At 39.4% G+C, this 15,920-nt stretch overlaps 2 protein-coding genes across 3 annotated transcripts; one reads left to right on the top strand and one right to left on the bottom strand.

The window, feature by feature from the left end:
* The first annotated feature begins 919 nt into the window (after positions 1 to 919).
* On the top strand, positions 920 to 2,253 carry LOC138605242 (cytochrome c oxidase subunit 5B, mitochondrial-like). The gene is made up of 4 exons (XM_069677369.1): positions 920 to 1,142; positions 1,660 to 1,730; positions 1,847 to 1,946; positions 2,023 to 2,253. Exons 1-4 carry the CDS (start codon positions 1,010 to 1,012, stop codon positions 2,133 to 2,135), a joined length of 417 nt encoding a protein of 138 aa, XP_069533470.1. The 5' UTR covers positions 920 to 1,009; the 3' UTR covers positions 2,136 to 2,253.
* A 124-nt stretch (positions 2,254 to 2,377) lies between these two features.
* On the bottom strand, positions 2,378 to 15,468 carry herc4 (HECT and RLD domain containing E3 ubiquitin protein ligase 4). 2 transcript variants are annotated; one of them, XM_069677367.1, is made up of 24 exons: positions 15,345 to 15,468; positions 13,006 to 13,259; positions 12,733 to 12,892; positions 12,386 to 12,462; positions 12,040 to 12,261; positions 11,875 to 11,966; positions 11,142 to 11,272; positions 10,895 to 11,046; positions 10,582 to 10,658; positions 9,758 to 9,882; positions 9,601 to 9,660; positions 9,246 to 9,357; positions 8,391 to 8,580; positions 8,137 to 8,309; positions 7,950 to 8,069; positions 7,751 to 7,849; positions 7,484 to 7,651; positions 7,016 to 7,159; positions 6,591 to 6,757; positions 6,376 to 6,442; positions 6,190 to 6,272; positions 5,407 to 5,590; positions 5,080 to 5,182; positions 2,378 to 4,973 (listed from the first exon to the last, which is right to left on the bottom strand). In XM_069677367.1, the coding sequence occupies exons 2-24, from the start codon at positions 13,229 to 13,231 to the stop codon at positions 4,765 to 4,767; spliced, it is 3,141 nt and encodes a 1,046-aa protein (XP_069533468.1). In that variant the 5' UTR covers positions 13,232 to 13,259; positions 15,345 to 15,468; the 3' UTR covers positions 2,378 to 4,764. The 2 variants fall into 2 exon arrangements, with proteins under 2 accessions (XP_069533468.1, XP_069533469.1); XM_069677368.1 differs by lacking the exons at positions 2,378 to 4,973; positions 5,080 to 5,182; positions 5,407 to 5,590; ... (5 more) ...; positions 7,751 to 7,849; positions 7,950 to 8,069 and having other exon boundaries at positions 8,174 to 8,309; positions 8,398 to 8,580.
* Positions 15,469 to 15,920: the final 452 nt, after the last annotated feature.

Genomic DNA, 15,920 nt, shown 5'->3' with positions numbered 1-15,920 from the left:
GAAAAATTCAACAACGAGATTCTTGACCAAAGACACTTAAAAGTGTTCTCAAGATTTGAGGAGGAGTGATCCTCGTACACACACACACACACACACACACACACACACACACACACACTCACAACCAAATCTTATATTAAAATTTTAAAATGTTATAAAATGTTTGTTTACTTTTATTCTGTCCATCTTGAATGGTTGCATTTGTCAATAAATGTTGATGAAAACTATTTCAATGGAAAGGTGGAAATAAGAGAATTATGCAAAATAGAAAAATACATTTTTATAGCAATTTTTTCAAGGACATTTTTGCTCCCAATCAATTCGAGTGTTGCTAAAATTAAGATGGTCCCTGGTTGGTGGTTAATCAAGAAAACCTTGCAAAATAATGGTAAAATCCCGATAGCATATAGTGACACCTCCACCAAACAGTGACACCCGCAGTGGCACCCGCAGTGGCACCTCCACCAAACAGTGGCACCCGCAGTGGCAGCTCTACCAAACAGTGGCATCTGCCGCGACTGCTAGCGGCACCTAGCTGCGGCATCTGAGGGTGCCACAAGAGATGCCGCAGCTAGGTGCCGCTGCCACAAATTGAGCCAGCCCCTGCTGGGTTCAAGGGCTCCTCCACACAAACGGACATTTCATTAGCTTATGCATTCCTCCACATTAATCCAAATGTTATTTATTGAATCCAGGATTTTCACTGTATTTGTGCCACTACCGAGATAAAACTTTGAAGACAGTTTCTTCTCAAAAATTATTTTTAACTTTCAAAACGTGAAGTATCACAGAGTACTAAATTGTACGTGTATGATTATCATGTCTGTAAGATTAAACCTGTTTTTACTACCTGTTCCTCGTGCCCGTTCCTGTCTTTTTGATTGGCCAGCGCAGCCGCATGTCTGCTCTCATTAGTGCGTCACTCTGTCAGTCAGACGGTGTCGGGTCATCTCAGGCCAGCTGATAGTTTCAGGTCATTCTCGGTAACGTTACCTGAAAGTGAGACAGCATGGCGGGACGTCTGCTTCTTCTCCGAGCTTTTACAGCAACAAGAGCAACAACTACAACAACTATAGCAACATTACAGCTGAGGAGCGACGCGGTTGCTCGACCGTTACACCGTTTCATGTCTACAGTGAAAGGTCAGAGTCCGTTTATAACCGGAGACATTCAAATAACTTTAATGACCTCAGATTTAAACATAATAAATCAAACTGAGCAGCCTTCTAAGGTCTTAATGTTAAACTGTCAGACTTACGGTATTTAAATGATTTCATTTTCAGTATTTAGAGTTTATAAACGGGATATTTATAGTTCAGTGCGCAGTTCGGTGTCTATCAAACACGACGTCCATAATGTGACGTCAGCTCGCTGTCACTGCTCTAACATTATTATGAAGATTTATTATATTCAGTTAGAAACGATATTTGAATTTTTATAATAAAGTGGGTTTGTGGTAATATATAATACATATTGACGTATGGGACAACAGGAGATGTTTGCAATAAACAGTGAAGGTCATCTGGACTTTGATAGACCCTCCTCTTCCTTTCAGTGTTTCCTGGGGGGGGGGGGCAGGTCTGTATGGGAGGTGTTTTTGACTTGAATGCAACCTGAACACTTTTTCTGATTTCAGCAAATCTGTCCTTTCATTTTCAGGAATCCCAACTGATGAAGAGCAGGCCACTGGACTGGAGCGCCGCGCCCTGCAGGCCCTCAAACAGGGGAAGGTACATCCATTTTGAGTGTGTGTGTGTGTGTGTGTGTGTGTGTGTGTATATATATTTATACCATATATAGAGAGATATATAATGTTGTCAATGTAATGTTTGAATCCACTGCACAGGACCCCTACAGCATACTGAAGCCAAAGGAGTATGCTGGAACCAGGGACGACCCTCACATCGTGCCATGCATCGGAAACAAGCGGCTGGTGGGCTGCCTCTGTAAGTGATACTCATATGGACAATCAAACAATCATTGTGTACATTACACAGCAGGTAACCTTCATTCACTCTGCAGGTGAGGAGGACAACACTGCAATCGTCTGGTTCTGGCTCCATGAAGGCGACGCTCAGCGCTGTCCTTCCTGTGGGTCTCATTATAAACTGGTCCATCACGAGCTGCCACATTGAATCTTTAACACACACTCTGTACACATCAGACATTTATATACCACCCCCTCATGGCCACATACTGTAATGTCTGCTTATCATTGAACAGTTTATCATTAAAATATTTACCTGAACATCACTTTGTGTAGTTTTTGATCCTCCTGTTGTGTTTAAGTTGTAAAGTTAAGTTATTTTATTCCTGCTTAACTCACTGATGCTGTTTGAATGTGATAGAAAAGACAAACTGCAGAGATAACATCACTTTTCCTACCGTGTTTACAGGTACTTTAATACTAAATCACTTCTTTAACAACACTATTTTATCTCCACAGTAACTCATTTATTCCAGTGGCTGTACTTTGCTTTTATTTGTGGATAATTTAAGGCTTACAGCCGAGAACATCCAGCGAGGATTTAAAACACTTTCACTTCTCAGTCCAAACTTAAAATAGTTCAAAATGAAAACATGAACTCCTGTAAAACACTGTAGATTCACACACAGAAGCTTAAAAAGTGACGTTTCTGTCAGATTAAAATAATTTTGAATCAGTTTATATTTTTAAGTTGTTTCTCATTAATCTTTGCACCACAACAGATAAACAGAAACATCTTATAACATTTTAAGCTTCATAAAGTAGTGCAGCTGCGTGTCATCATGTTTGCAGGTGTTCATGTTGCTGTATTCACCTGCAGTTATCTTCATCATACTTTCATATCCACACATGAAGAAGAGCAGATCAGCAGTCATATCAAATGTGATGGACCTGAAATAACTTATGAAAGAATGTCTGAAAGAACGTCTGAAGAAGGGCTGCATGATATATCGTTTAACAACCGCAATTGCAAAGTGCGCATGTGCAATATTCACATCGCAGGACGTGAGATATTGAAGCAAATTAAGTGAAACACAGTAAGCTGCTTGTCACCTAGCAGGAGACGCGAGTTTTCGTTTCATACAGTGACTGTCACCGGGCTGATCACGATGAGTAAACATACATTTGATCATCATTAGCAATGGTTGATGACATACCGTATTTATCACACAACTGCAGCCCACAAGTCTGTTAGTATTTGTTTTATAAAGACGTGTCGCTTCACCTGTACTCTCTACTGTTTCAGGCGGCTGTCAGAGTCCAAACCAAGCGGGATAAAAGTAGGAGGGGGGGTTTGTTTTATCATAAGCTAATAGACTTAAAAGTCCCAAATAATAAAAAGTATGATTGTTAATTGTTTATATTTAAACATGAAAACACACGTGTTTATCTGGTATACTTTACTGTATTTTTTAAAATCGCAATAAATATCGCATTAATAACGCAGAACAAAAAGATATTGCAATGTATGTTTTTTCCAATATCGTGCAGCCCTAGTCTGAAGTCTGAAAGAACATCTGGAATAACGTCTGAAGTCTAAAAGAACGTCTAAAAGAAAGTCTGAAGTCTAAAAGAACTTCTAAAAGAAAGTCTGAAGTCTAAAAGAAAGTCTGAAATAACGTCTGAAAGAACGTCTGAAGTCTAAAAGAACTTCTAAAAGAACGTCTGAAGTCTGAAAGAACTTCTAAAAGAACGTCTGAAGTCTGAAAGAACGTCTGAAAGAACACCTGAAGTCTGAAATAACGTCTAAAAGAACGTCTGAAGTCTGAAAGAACGTCTGGAATAACGTCTGAAAGAACGTCTGAAGTCTGAAAGAACTTCTAAAAGAACGTCTGAAGTCTGAAAGAACGTCTGAAAGAACGTCTGAAAGAACGTCTGAAGTCTGAAAGAACTTCTAAAAGAACGTCTGAAGTCTGAAAGAACGTCTGAAAGAACACCTGAAGTCTGAAATAACGTCTAAAAGAACGTCTGAAGTCTGAAAGAACGTCTGGAATAACGTCTGAAAGAACGTCTGAAGTCTGAAATAACGTCTGAAGTCAGAAAGAACGTCTGGAATAACGTCTGAAAGAACGTCAGAAGTCTGAAATAATGTCTTAAAGAACGTCTGAAGTCTGAAAGAATGTCTGAAAAACAATCTGAAGTCTAAAAGAACATCCGAAGTCTGAAAGAACGTCTGGAATAACGTCTGAAGTCTGAAATAACGTCTAAAAGAACGTCTGAAGTCTAAAAGAACATCTGAAGTCTAAAAGAACATCTGAAAGAACGTCTGAAGTCTGAAAGAACGTCTGGAATAACGTCTGAAGTCTGAAAGAACGTCTGGAATAACGTCTGAAGTCTGAAAGAACGTCTGGAATAACGTCTGAAGTCTGAAAGAACGTCTAAAAGAATGTCTGAAGTCTAAAAGAACATCTGAAGTCTAAAAGAACGTCTGAAAGAACGTCTGAAAGAACATCTGAAGTCTGAAACAACGTCTGAAGTCTGAAAGAACGTCTGAAATACTGCGAGGGCATCAACAAAGCTTCAAAATCAAAAAGTCTGGACATCAACTCTTCCACATCTTTAGTGTTTCCTCCTCCTCTCCTCTCCTGTCCTCCCCGTCTCTTCCTCTTCTCCTCTTGTTTCCTCCTCTCCTCTTGTCTCCTCCTCTCCTTGTGTTTCCCCCTCGACTCTCCTCTCTTCCTCCTCTCCTCCTTGCGTCTCCCCCTCAGCTCTCCTCTCCACACTCTAGTCTTTCTCCAAACTGACCTTCAGGAGTGTTCCACGTTAAATAAAAGTCCTCAGGCCAGATTAAAGCCTTGATTGTGATCTATCGCCTGTAAGAGTTTCTCTCTCAGGGTTTCTGCTCTTGTGTACTTTGGCAGGTCCAGCAGGTTGAAGCAGGTGTGAGCCACAGGTAAGTACTGCTCACCTCCTCCTGTGGGCTGAATCACCAGCTTCAGACTCTTCATGCCCAGGATGGGAATACGGTCACTTCCTGTGAGGAACACTGAGACAGACACATCCTTTTACTTAATATGACTGATTATTTATCTTTATAGTATTTAAATGAAAAGGACACATTTTAAATGAAGGTCTGCATGTTGGACACGTACACAGAAACTGTTTCTTCTTCTCTAAAGGAAGTTCATGAAAAACTTCCCAGAAGAGTTTGATGGTGGGATGATCCGTCCAGAATTCTCCTTTGTACTCGGTACTCTGAGGAGTCACACAAGACCAGTGTAATAGTTTAAATTACGAGGTTTCCTTTAGTTACATGTTAAAATACATTCATATATTATATAAGAGGATTTTATTAACTATTGAAATTAAGACGTTTTTCGTCTTTACACACATTCAATTAACTTTCTCTCTGGATTGCAGAGTGTAATAATGAGCAAGTACATTTAGTATTTCCATGAATCAGAATTTGAAAAAAAGACCTTTTGGAGCTCCGTCCAGTCATAGTTGGTGTTTCCAATCACCATGGCCTGCAGTTCATTGGGCTGGAAAAGTTCTAGAACTTTCCCTCCGCACACTTTATGAAAGCCGGCATAGAAACATTCAAACAGCGGAGCCACCGATGTGTTGAACACGTAGTCGACGTACGCACTGACAAAGTCTTGCCTGAAGAGGAAAAAGGTTTCATATAAAAGTAGAGGGAAGTTTGTGAACATGTGAACATGAACAAAACACAAAAACATGAGTTTAATTATTAATGTTAAAAAGATCAACTGATTAGCTCCAAAGAAAGAGTTCAACTTTTTAGGAAAAGTCCAGATTCATGAAAACATGAAGTTCTGACTGTTGATGTTTGATGGATTAATTGATGGACTGATTGATGGATTCATTGATTGATGATGGCTTGATTGATGGACGGATTGATGAACTGATTGGTGGACTGATTGGTGGACGGATTGATTGATGGATTGATTGATAGATAGATTGATGGACTGATTGATGGATTAATTGATGGACTAATTGATGGACTAATTGATGGATGGATTGATTGATTGATGATGGCTTAATTGATGGACGGATGGATGGACGGATTGATGAACTGATTAACGGACTGATTGGTGGACTGATTGGTGGACCGATTGACTGATGGATTGATTGATAATTGATAGATTGATGGACTGATTAATTGCTTGATTGATCTTCTCAACTGACTCTTGGCAGGAAAGCTAAGAAAAATGTGTTGAACTTGAACAGGATTTTTGTACCTGTTGGATTTATTCACATTGATTTCTTCACCGTTTGGAACGAGTTCCAACACCTCAGTGGCTCCGTAGTTTTCTTCTGTGATCTGAAAAATAGTGTTTAGATTTCAGTTATGTGAACTTTATCTATAACTCTTTGTTACATTTGTTGAATCTTGAATATGTTATGTTGATTTCTGATGATCTTACAGTGAAGTTCAGGCAGAAAGTTTCCTCCAGGTCGTCTTCAGTGTAGTCCAGTAACTGCTGCAGACTCCTGGTATACATTATTATATTTATGTTATTATAATGCACTTAATATTATTTATATTATGAGACATATTTCATTAACACTCTGTGTGTTTATATTTGTACAACATAAATCTATTTAACTGCAGATGCACTGAATGCGAGCGACCTCTGACCTTCCCACGTCAGGCATTAACTCTTTCAGGTCGTCCAGCGTTGGCTTCTTTTTCAGCAGCTTCTTGTACAGAGCCACAGGAAAGTTCAGCTCCACGATGGTGAGGTTATAGATGGCCAGACCGCAGATTAGCCCGATCAGATTAAACAGGTCGATGTCCTCAAACGTCTGCAGGAGTGACCGAAGACTCAGTGTGTCATACATTCATTTTTATACAGAAAAGTTATATAGAAGGTGTGTAAATCTGTATTAATCTGTGTTCATCTGTTTTTAATGATTAATGTTACAGCTCAGATTATGGATCAGGATGTGTAACTCTGCATTATGTGCTTTTAAACAGGATTCCAATTGATAATGAAACACTTAATTATTTAGTATTTTTACACCTTAATCCGGACATTTCAGATTAAATTACATCGTTGGCACCTTATTTGAAAACCAGATGAGCCTTGAGTCGTCATGGTAACGAAACATCCCATATTTAGGATCCAGCAGCTCCTTCATGATCAGCAAGAAGAACTCCTTCCTTACCCCTCCGGCATCCACAGCCTCCTCCCCCACAAAAATCACCTGTCAGGAATTAAATCAGGGATTAAATAATCACCTAACATCACAAGAACAACAGCCATCAGATAAAATTATCACCTGCAGTCAATGTTTGAACACCAGGTTATCAGCAGTCAGGGATTAAGTATGTGTCTCCATCAGTGATTGAAACATGACATTAACATCAGGTTTTAATTTGTGATGATGATCAGGTGTTTGAAACTGTAAAACTGAGCTTAAAGACACTAAAACACTGGTTCAGAAGAACGGCAGATTAACGAACAGCCAGAAACATTTCAGTCACACGATCCACCGTTAAAATAAAATATTGATTAAAGCAGCTTTCACCTTCAGTGGTTTCTTGTAGTCGACATTCTTCGACTTCCTGAGGACTTCCATCGTGTCTCCGACAATGTTTTCCCTCCGTACGATCAGGATAAGACATGGATTCACAGACTCCACCGCTGGTAGGAACATCGAGCTGAAGTTCTGCATCTGAGCTTGGTCCACTGCCATCTATCCATTAAACCAGGGATCAATCCAGACTTTTATAGAGATACAGCAGTGAATAATCCTATGACAGAAACACAGAAACCTTCATTCAGTGATTAATACCTGCATCTGAATCACAGCGTCGGTCTGCAGCAGCGTCGTCTTCGCCTGAGCATCGAACACAAACGGAAACCTGCACAGAGTCACCACGCCGTCCTGACCCTGAGACACAGGAAAGATAATCCATCAGTGAGTCAATCAATCAATCACTTTTTATTCATGCACCATCACCACAGAGTGAATAAGCCGAGCACAGACTCACCATGGGGTACATCTGCCTCTGGATCCAGCTGACGTAGTCGTTTCTGATGTCGATCAACTCGTCTAACTCATGGATGTAGAATTTATCGTACTGGATGATGTGTCCCGCTCGCTCGCTCACCTACAGGGTTAAACTGTCGTTTACACTTTCTGAAAGTGACACAGATTTAATTTTTGTCTTGATTTACCTTGTGCAGTATCTCCAGCAGGCGCAGCGACGTGTCGAGGAAACAGGTGAAGATTCTCTGTTCTGCTGAAGGAATCCCAACTTTGTGCATCTGAAGCAAGTAAACCACAACCTCCTTATACAGCTCAACTAGCCGTTGGAAGACGGGGGGCTCGAGCGCAGACCACCAGTTTCCTGTCACCAGAAATAAACTGTCAAAAAGAGGGAGAGCAGATAATCAGACCTGTGAGAATAAAGCAGAATCCTTCCTCCTACCGAGCACCTTGAGCGGAGCCTCCTTCAGGCTCAGCAGCGACTTGGCGAACGGGATGGCGATGGTCACGTAGTTGTTCCTGTCGCTGAAGAGGGGGCATTCTGGCAGCGTGAGGAAGAGTCTCAGAGCTTCGATGTCCGGAGGAGAGCTGCTCAACCTGGGAATCAGGTTCTTCTCCAGACTGGCAGCAATCTGAAACAGGAAACAGTGGATCTGATTTATTGCTCAGACCGGCCTGACTTCCTGTCTGTGTTTGTGACTTTCAAGGGAGAAGTGTTGAGTTTTTCTATCCGAGTTTTTTTTAAATATAAATGTATATAAAGGTGAATCTCACATGATGAAAGAATAAACAGCCTCTAATGTGAGCTCATAAAGAAGCTTAATTACTGTCAGTGACCATAGTTTCATCTTACTAATATATTATGTTTTAACATTTATATCACACTTTATTCTTCTGATTCTTCAGTGTTTCTGAAGTAATGAACTAAAAACTGCGATTAGTTTAGAAGCATGATATAAAATTACATAATTTCAATAAAGCTTGATCCATTTTTGTAATTAAATAAAGAAATTCAAATGAGTAAAGTGAAAGAAGTCACTCACTGGGACATTATTAATATTATTGTTAGACTCATATATATTATAAGTATTAGAATTATTAATATTATTAGTGTTGTGTTAATTAAGTATGAAACTAAAAGTAAATATTTTCTTTTTCAAATGAAATTCTTTCTATCAAAGCTGAAAAGAGCAGAAAAGGTGATCAGCATGTGCCCTAAAAAGGTGTCATGTATAATATGGAAAATGTATAGTGTTAGGTGTACAGTGATGTAATAACTGTTTGTGTGACCTCTGACCTGCTGATTGACCTCAGGGTGATCAGGTGTGATCAACCTGTGAAACAGGAGGCGAGCTGCGTTCATGTCCACACCAGAACATTTACTGCTGGTGCTGAAGTGATCCGGATGACTGTTTTAAATAAACAGAAAATAAGAAGTTAATTGAGTTAACATGAATCGACCAAAGTGATCCGGATGACTGAGAATCATTCAAATGTGTTTAATAATTAAGCAGAGGAGTAGTGTGATCTGGATGACTGTAGGAGATATAAATAAAGTGAATTAAAGCAGAGTTAATTAAACATCTCGCTGACAGAGTCGACATAAAGTGATTATAAAGAAAAGATGTTTTAAATCATCGACATGTGATCACCTCATTGACAGAAAAGATCCGTTCAGGCAGCTCGCTGCCGAGAACACAAGGTCGATCTCACTACAGGACAAATAAAATAAGATATTTAGTGCGACCAAACGGAAAGTGTTAAAACTATAGAAACTATTGAAACTATAGGATCAACATGATGGTTTACTTGGACACTTCCTGAGGGAGTCGTCCTGGTGAGTGGTTCAACCATCTCTGAATTTTTTCTTCATTCAAGCAGCAGATTTTCCTGTTTGGATCTTTTATCGTCGCATCTTCAAAGTTCTGCAGCTTCTACAAAAACAGATAAAAATAAACCAGAATCAGGCAGAAAAGTGTCACTTTACATATTTTACAGGGACATTTTTTATATTTACAATATCTGAAAGAATAAATTAGACTAAAAACAAAACAGCACTTTGAGTGGTTGTTTGTGAACATCATGAAACTAGAGAAGTCTGTTTCTCTGCAGATCTTCAGACTGTCAAGAAATACTCTTCATAATGACAGAGTTTATTTGAACCAAATAAACAAGTTAGAAAAATACCCCCCTCCCCCCAGGTGAGATATCACCTTCATGAGAATCGGTCAGACGTAGACAACATGACCTTTGACAACGTTTGTTAGAATAAATTAAGTTAAAAGATTGAAATCATAACCCTTTCCTAAAATACACTTTAATCTGAGGTTTCACCACAACAAATTCATATTTCTATTAATATTTGTGTTTTGGGGAATTAATTATCATTATTATTATTATTATTGTTATGAAACCCTAACTGTTGATGGGGTTGTCTTTACTCGTCTGTGTAAACGGGCGAGCAGTGTGACATCAGCGACAGCTGATTTTTTTTTTGGTTTAGTGTACGAAGGCAACCTCAGCTGTTACAGAGTCTCAATGGTTAAAGATAAAATTTTTACAACTTAAAAACATTCATGAGTGTCTCTGAGAATCCTAAAAATGATTGAAGCCCTTTATTTATGGAAGCTTACGTTAGCGGTGCGATAGTGAGCAAAGCTTTGGTCTCCTCCAGCGTAAATCCTCTTCACACAACAGCCCGACTCCAAGTCTGCAGGCACAAACATAAAGAAACTAATTAATGAACAAATGAACCTGAGTAGAAGTACGACACATCATTAAGTATTATATTAATTTATTTGAAATTAGTTTGTATAATGGGAAATGTTTTCACACTTTCACTCAAATCTACAAACAACCCTGAAGGTTAGGGTTACAAAACAAAAGTTGCGTTTTTGTACTAAATTATAATTATAAAATCAGATGCAGCTTTATTTACTGTCTCACCTGAGTCCAGGTGTGCTGCGGACACCCAGGGGCCTTTGACGGGGGCGGGGCTTTTTCTGTTGCAGGTGGAGCGAGTACCGAGCTGCCCGTTCCCCCCGAGTCCGAAAGAGTCCATCTTTTCGGAGGACGGGGTGAAAGCCAACGTGTGCTGCCTTCAAGTGCAAATTCAATTATTCCTGTTCACCTTTTCAAACTATGAAATATAACAGCATGTACACGTTTTCCTTGTTAAAACACAATCATTTACCTTCCACATGAAATCTGCGTGACTACATTTCCCATGAGCTCAAACACCTTCCTGGGGTTGATCTCATGGTTGGTGGAGTTGTGTCCGAGCTGTCCGTAACCTCCAGCTCCAAATGTAAACACACCTCCTTCCTGTAAAACCAGCAGCAGATTGTCTGTTAGCAGAGACAGCATTTAGCATTAGCATGTTAGCATATGTGTGATTTGAGTTATCTATTTACAGTAAACGGATTGGATTTTTAGCTTGAGGTCATCATAAAAAAACTTTAACAGACACATTCTTTATTCACCAGCCAGTTTTTAAGTTCACCACTGCGTTAAACGTCAGAAAAGTTTCAGTTATTTTCTTTCTGAAAGTCAGTAAGTCATGAAAAAAAGTAATAAATACTCTGGACTTTAACTGCTGATAAATGGAGTCGATTATGAAAGACAAAGCTGGATGTTTTACCTTAAACCTTCTATTAGATGGGAAGTGTATTTCTTAGTTAAACACTGACCTTCTACATGAAGCATAAGTATAAAAAATAATATAAACAAAGTGTAACATTAAAACTGATGAGACTTTCTTCATACATCATCTCCACCTTCACATTATCTGCTCAGATTTCTTGGTTTCTTTTCAGACTGACCACATATTGAAAAAGTGTTTTACAACATTAAATAAGAACAATCAGGACTAAATAGAAGATGCTGTTACAAAATCTGCTCCGTTTATCAAAGAGTGAATAACGTACCTTTGTGAGCACGGCGGTGTGATCTTCTCCACAGGAGATGTAAATCACTCTCTGAGATCTGAGCGACTTCAGCAGAGCCGGAAAGCATCGATCTGAAAACAGCGCCTGACATTTAGAGTTTCAATCTTTAACACTCTCAAACACTTGTTAGTTGTGCTCACCCACCATTAGTGTCATTGAGACCCAGCTGACCAAACTTATTACGCCCCCAACCAAACACCGCCCCCGACAGAGTGAGGGCGAAGCTGTGAGCGCCCCCTGCTGATATCTGAGCGAAAGGAACGCCCTGCAGAGACTGAATGATCTGAGGCGTGGAAACACTGTGACCCTTCGTCCCTAAACCGAGCTGTCCGAACCGATTGTGTCCCCACGAAAAGACCTGACCAGCTGCAGAGAAACAACGAGACATGAGGAAGATACGATAAACTCAATAAATGCAATCATATGTGAATAATGTGAATAATGAGAATAATGTCAATAATGTCAATAATGTCAATAAAACCATCCTTACCTCTTGAAAGTGCGTGAGAGTGCCAATAACCACAGGCTACCTGAGCCACCTGAACATCTGACAGAGTCTTTATGTTTCTGGTTTTTCACATGGAGACAGAAGATCATATACATTTCTATATTTACATATATTTATACATTTATATACAGTATTTATATATTTATATACATTTATGTATTTTTTAGATATATTTATACGTTTATATATTGATATGTATTCGTATACATTTATATATTTATATATAGATGTATACATCTATATATAAATTGACATATATTTATTTTTTATCACATTTAAACACACACGCATACATTTACATCGCGTATAAGTGTAACTGCAGGACTCACCGAGGCACACGAACACATTCATCAAAGTTATTGAGGCCGAGCTGTCCGTCCGAGCCGAGACCCCACGAGAACACCTGACCTTTATCGTTCAGAGCGAGTGTGTGAGACTGTCCGCACGCCACCGCCACGATGATCTGAGCGTCCAGAGCCACCACCTGCTCTGAGGAGACAAAGATTCACATTCACACGATGAAGATGATCTACCACCTGCTCTTAGGAGACAAACGACACAATGAAGGATCACCAGGTGTTTTCATAACACTAAAGCCTCACCTGGTTTCTTCCTGGACTTGTCATGTCCCAGCTGTCCCAGGTCGTTACAGCCACAGGTGTAAACCGTCCCGTCCTCCAGCAGGAACGCTGTGTGTCTGTGGCCACACCCAACGTCACTCACACACTTCCCCTGAAAGAATTCACACCTGCGAGGCTCGACGACAATCTCCTCATCGATGCCCCCCAAACCCAGCTGACCGTACGCAGCGTTCCCCCAACACAGCATGTTAGCTTCCTGCTAACAGACCACTGCTCTGTGAAAACATGAGGTCAGATAATGCACTCACTCATCTATATATTATCACATTCACACAAACAATTTAGTTGAAGATAAACCTCAGCTGGTGTCACATGACTCAGGTGTTAGGGTTAGGGTTAGAGTTATGGCTATATGACGTCATGGCTACATAACCGTAGTGCGGTTAGCTTCATTAATGTCTCAGAATTTAAGTCTGGTTAACACAAATACAGTGAACTGTTAGCCAGGTGAAGTTTTTTTTGATAGAAAGATTTAGACAATAAAAAAAGAATTTCCACTGTAATTCAACACCATTGGTCTCCCGCTACAATTTATTGACAGTGTAAATATAATTTGGTCATTATACGTCGCCTAACATCCCAACACTCCCTCACCGACGCGGGAGAATCATTCAAGATGAATGAATGAAAAAGTAAAGAACCTGGAAAATAGCAACAAACCACATGATGATGAGGTCCAACCAAGCTTCAAGCCTCGTTATCAGACGCACGACATTTCACCTTGTTTCAGCAGTCTAACATGAGTGTGCATGTTAGGTGGGCGCAGAGAAAAGAAGTCTTAAAATACAAAATGTGTGGAACCCACTCAAGATTACCAAAGAAGGCTCATAACTGGGAAGATGCAAATATTTCTGCAATAATTTCAGAGTATTCCAATTGAACAAACATTGTAGGAGAGGAGGAAAACATGTAAGCTTGAAGGTTAAGCCACAAGAAACAACAACTGGCTTCCTGGATATCTAATTCACAGCACATGGATGGCTTTAGAGGAACCCAATCTGTAAATGCGTCTAATTTTTCTAAAGTACATACATATATATATATATATATATATATATGATATATATATATCTTCTTCTTCTATGTCTTCTTTAGTCATGAAAGAAATCTACACTGATTGACTAAATTTAAACAAGAAAATTGGAAATAGTGTGGGCCTAATCGTTTGGAACCACAATTCATTTGAAAATAAATTGTAAATCCCTTAACATGTATTGCTCAGTTGAGGACAACTATACAGCTTTTCCAACAAATAATGTGTGCTTACTTGTAATATTTAACAGTAAAAAACAAGATACCCAAAAAGTTGCAGTACCGCAAATAGAAGTTGAGATAGCTGCTCTGTTCGATACCACGCATATCGGTGAGGTGAGGCTATGGATTTAAATATGGCTAGTGACTCATATGTACAGTTTGTTTGTCACTGTCTTCGATTTCAAGATATACATTTGTTATGATTCCTCCTGCCCTGCTGCAAGCCAGGTGAACTTGCTGCAAATCAAAGGTGAGAGTGACTTTAGTTAACGTCATGAAATAACAAAGTTTCCTTTAGAAGTTTTGACTTCCAAAATAAAGCACACTTTTTTTATAAATAAATTTGATGCCCACATTTGTTCTAAATCATATTCATCTATCTATAACATAAATGAGCGCTGTGTTTATAAATTATAACTGTCACGTTTCCTGTGACAATCACAATGTTGCAACGTTACAATTTCATTTAGCAGATGCTATTGTCCAAAGCGACGTACAGCTGAGATTTAATACAACACAAGTAACGATCAAGACAGGAGGAAACAAAGTCAGTTAGTGCCAACAAACAGCTTCAGGTGCGATCGGACATTGGTGCTGACAGGTAGGGCACGTTACAGAAAATGTTAATAATATTAAACCGGAAGTACTTTCTTTGTGTTGACTGGATACAAACAGCAGCATGTCTGTGACGTTATTTTACATCGATGATTACAGATCAGTGCTGACTGGCCAAGTTAATAAGGCGCTGATTACCGTGTGATGGTTACAGTTAGCATTGACGGCTAACGATTAAATCAAATATATATTGAATGCGTTCGACACGTGGTGACATCTGTACAGTATACTGACGTTAATGTTAGCAAGCTAGCTTTATAGTAAGATTATGTGGCTTATAGTTTACATAGTTAGAAAGCTAACATTAACCAAACATAATGTAAGTTTATACTGTAACGTTACTGCAGAGCTAAGTGTGTGAACTTAACGAGCCGCCAGTCCTTTAAGTTAAAACCAGCTCTGTGACGTTAAAACAGTAAAACAAATCTTACCACTCAGCGTGACTTTTTATTTATCTGCTCCGATTGTTAAAAAAGAACATAGCAGCTAATTATTTATTATCCAAAGACAACGAGCAGCTAGTTCGGACAATATAACCCGTCCACACACTGTCAACAACTGCTGAACGGTTCAACAGGAAGCGGTAAAGCTACCGTCACTGCACTCTGAATATCCGGTTTATTCTTTAGAAACAAAGTTCAGTCTGGTGGAGCACGCCGGCCAGGCGTACAGTAGAGTGTGACAACGCCCTCCGGTTTCTCCTTCACTCAAAGAAAAACCCGGAGAATCTGAGCGCTTTAATTTTAAAGCGTGTATTTAAACGTTCTTTAGCTTCGCTGTGAATGTGATGACTTTTAATATAAAGGCACACCCATGTAACCGGAAGTACAACGGCTTTTACAAACGCTTTACGGAGAGGTAAAGAAACGTCGCGACGCATCCACAATGTTCTAGATGGGGCGCACGCGCGCATGCGCCTCTCTGCTGTTACATTTATTCTTTATATCAATTTAACTCACATTTTAAAACATATTTATAAACGAGTTTGGCGACAGAAAATCCCACAA

The sequence above is a fragment of the Semicossyphus pulcher genome, unplaced genomic scaffold, assembly GCF_022749685.1.
Source record: "Semicossyphus pulcher isolate SPU_LCO1_2020_fin unplaced genomic scaffold, fSemPul1.0.p SCAF_29, whole genome shotgun sequence".
Taxonomy (NCBI): domain Eukaryota; kingdom Metazoa; phylum Chordata; class Actinopteri; order Labriformes; family Labridae; genus Semicossyphus; species Semicossyphus pulcher.
Note: the sequence above shows the minus strand (reverse complement) of the source record. Positions and strands in the feature narration are given on the sequence as shown.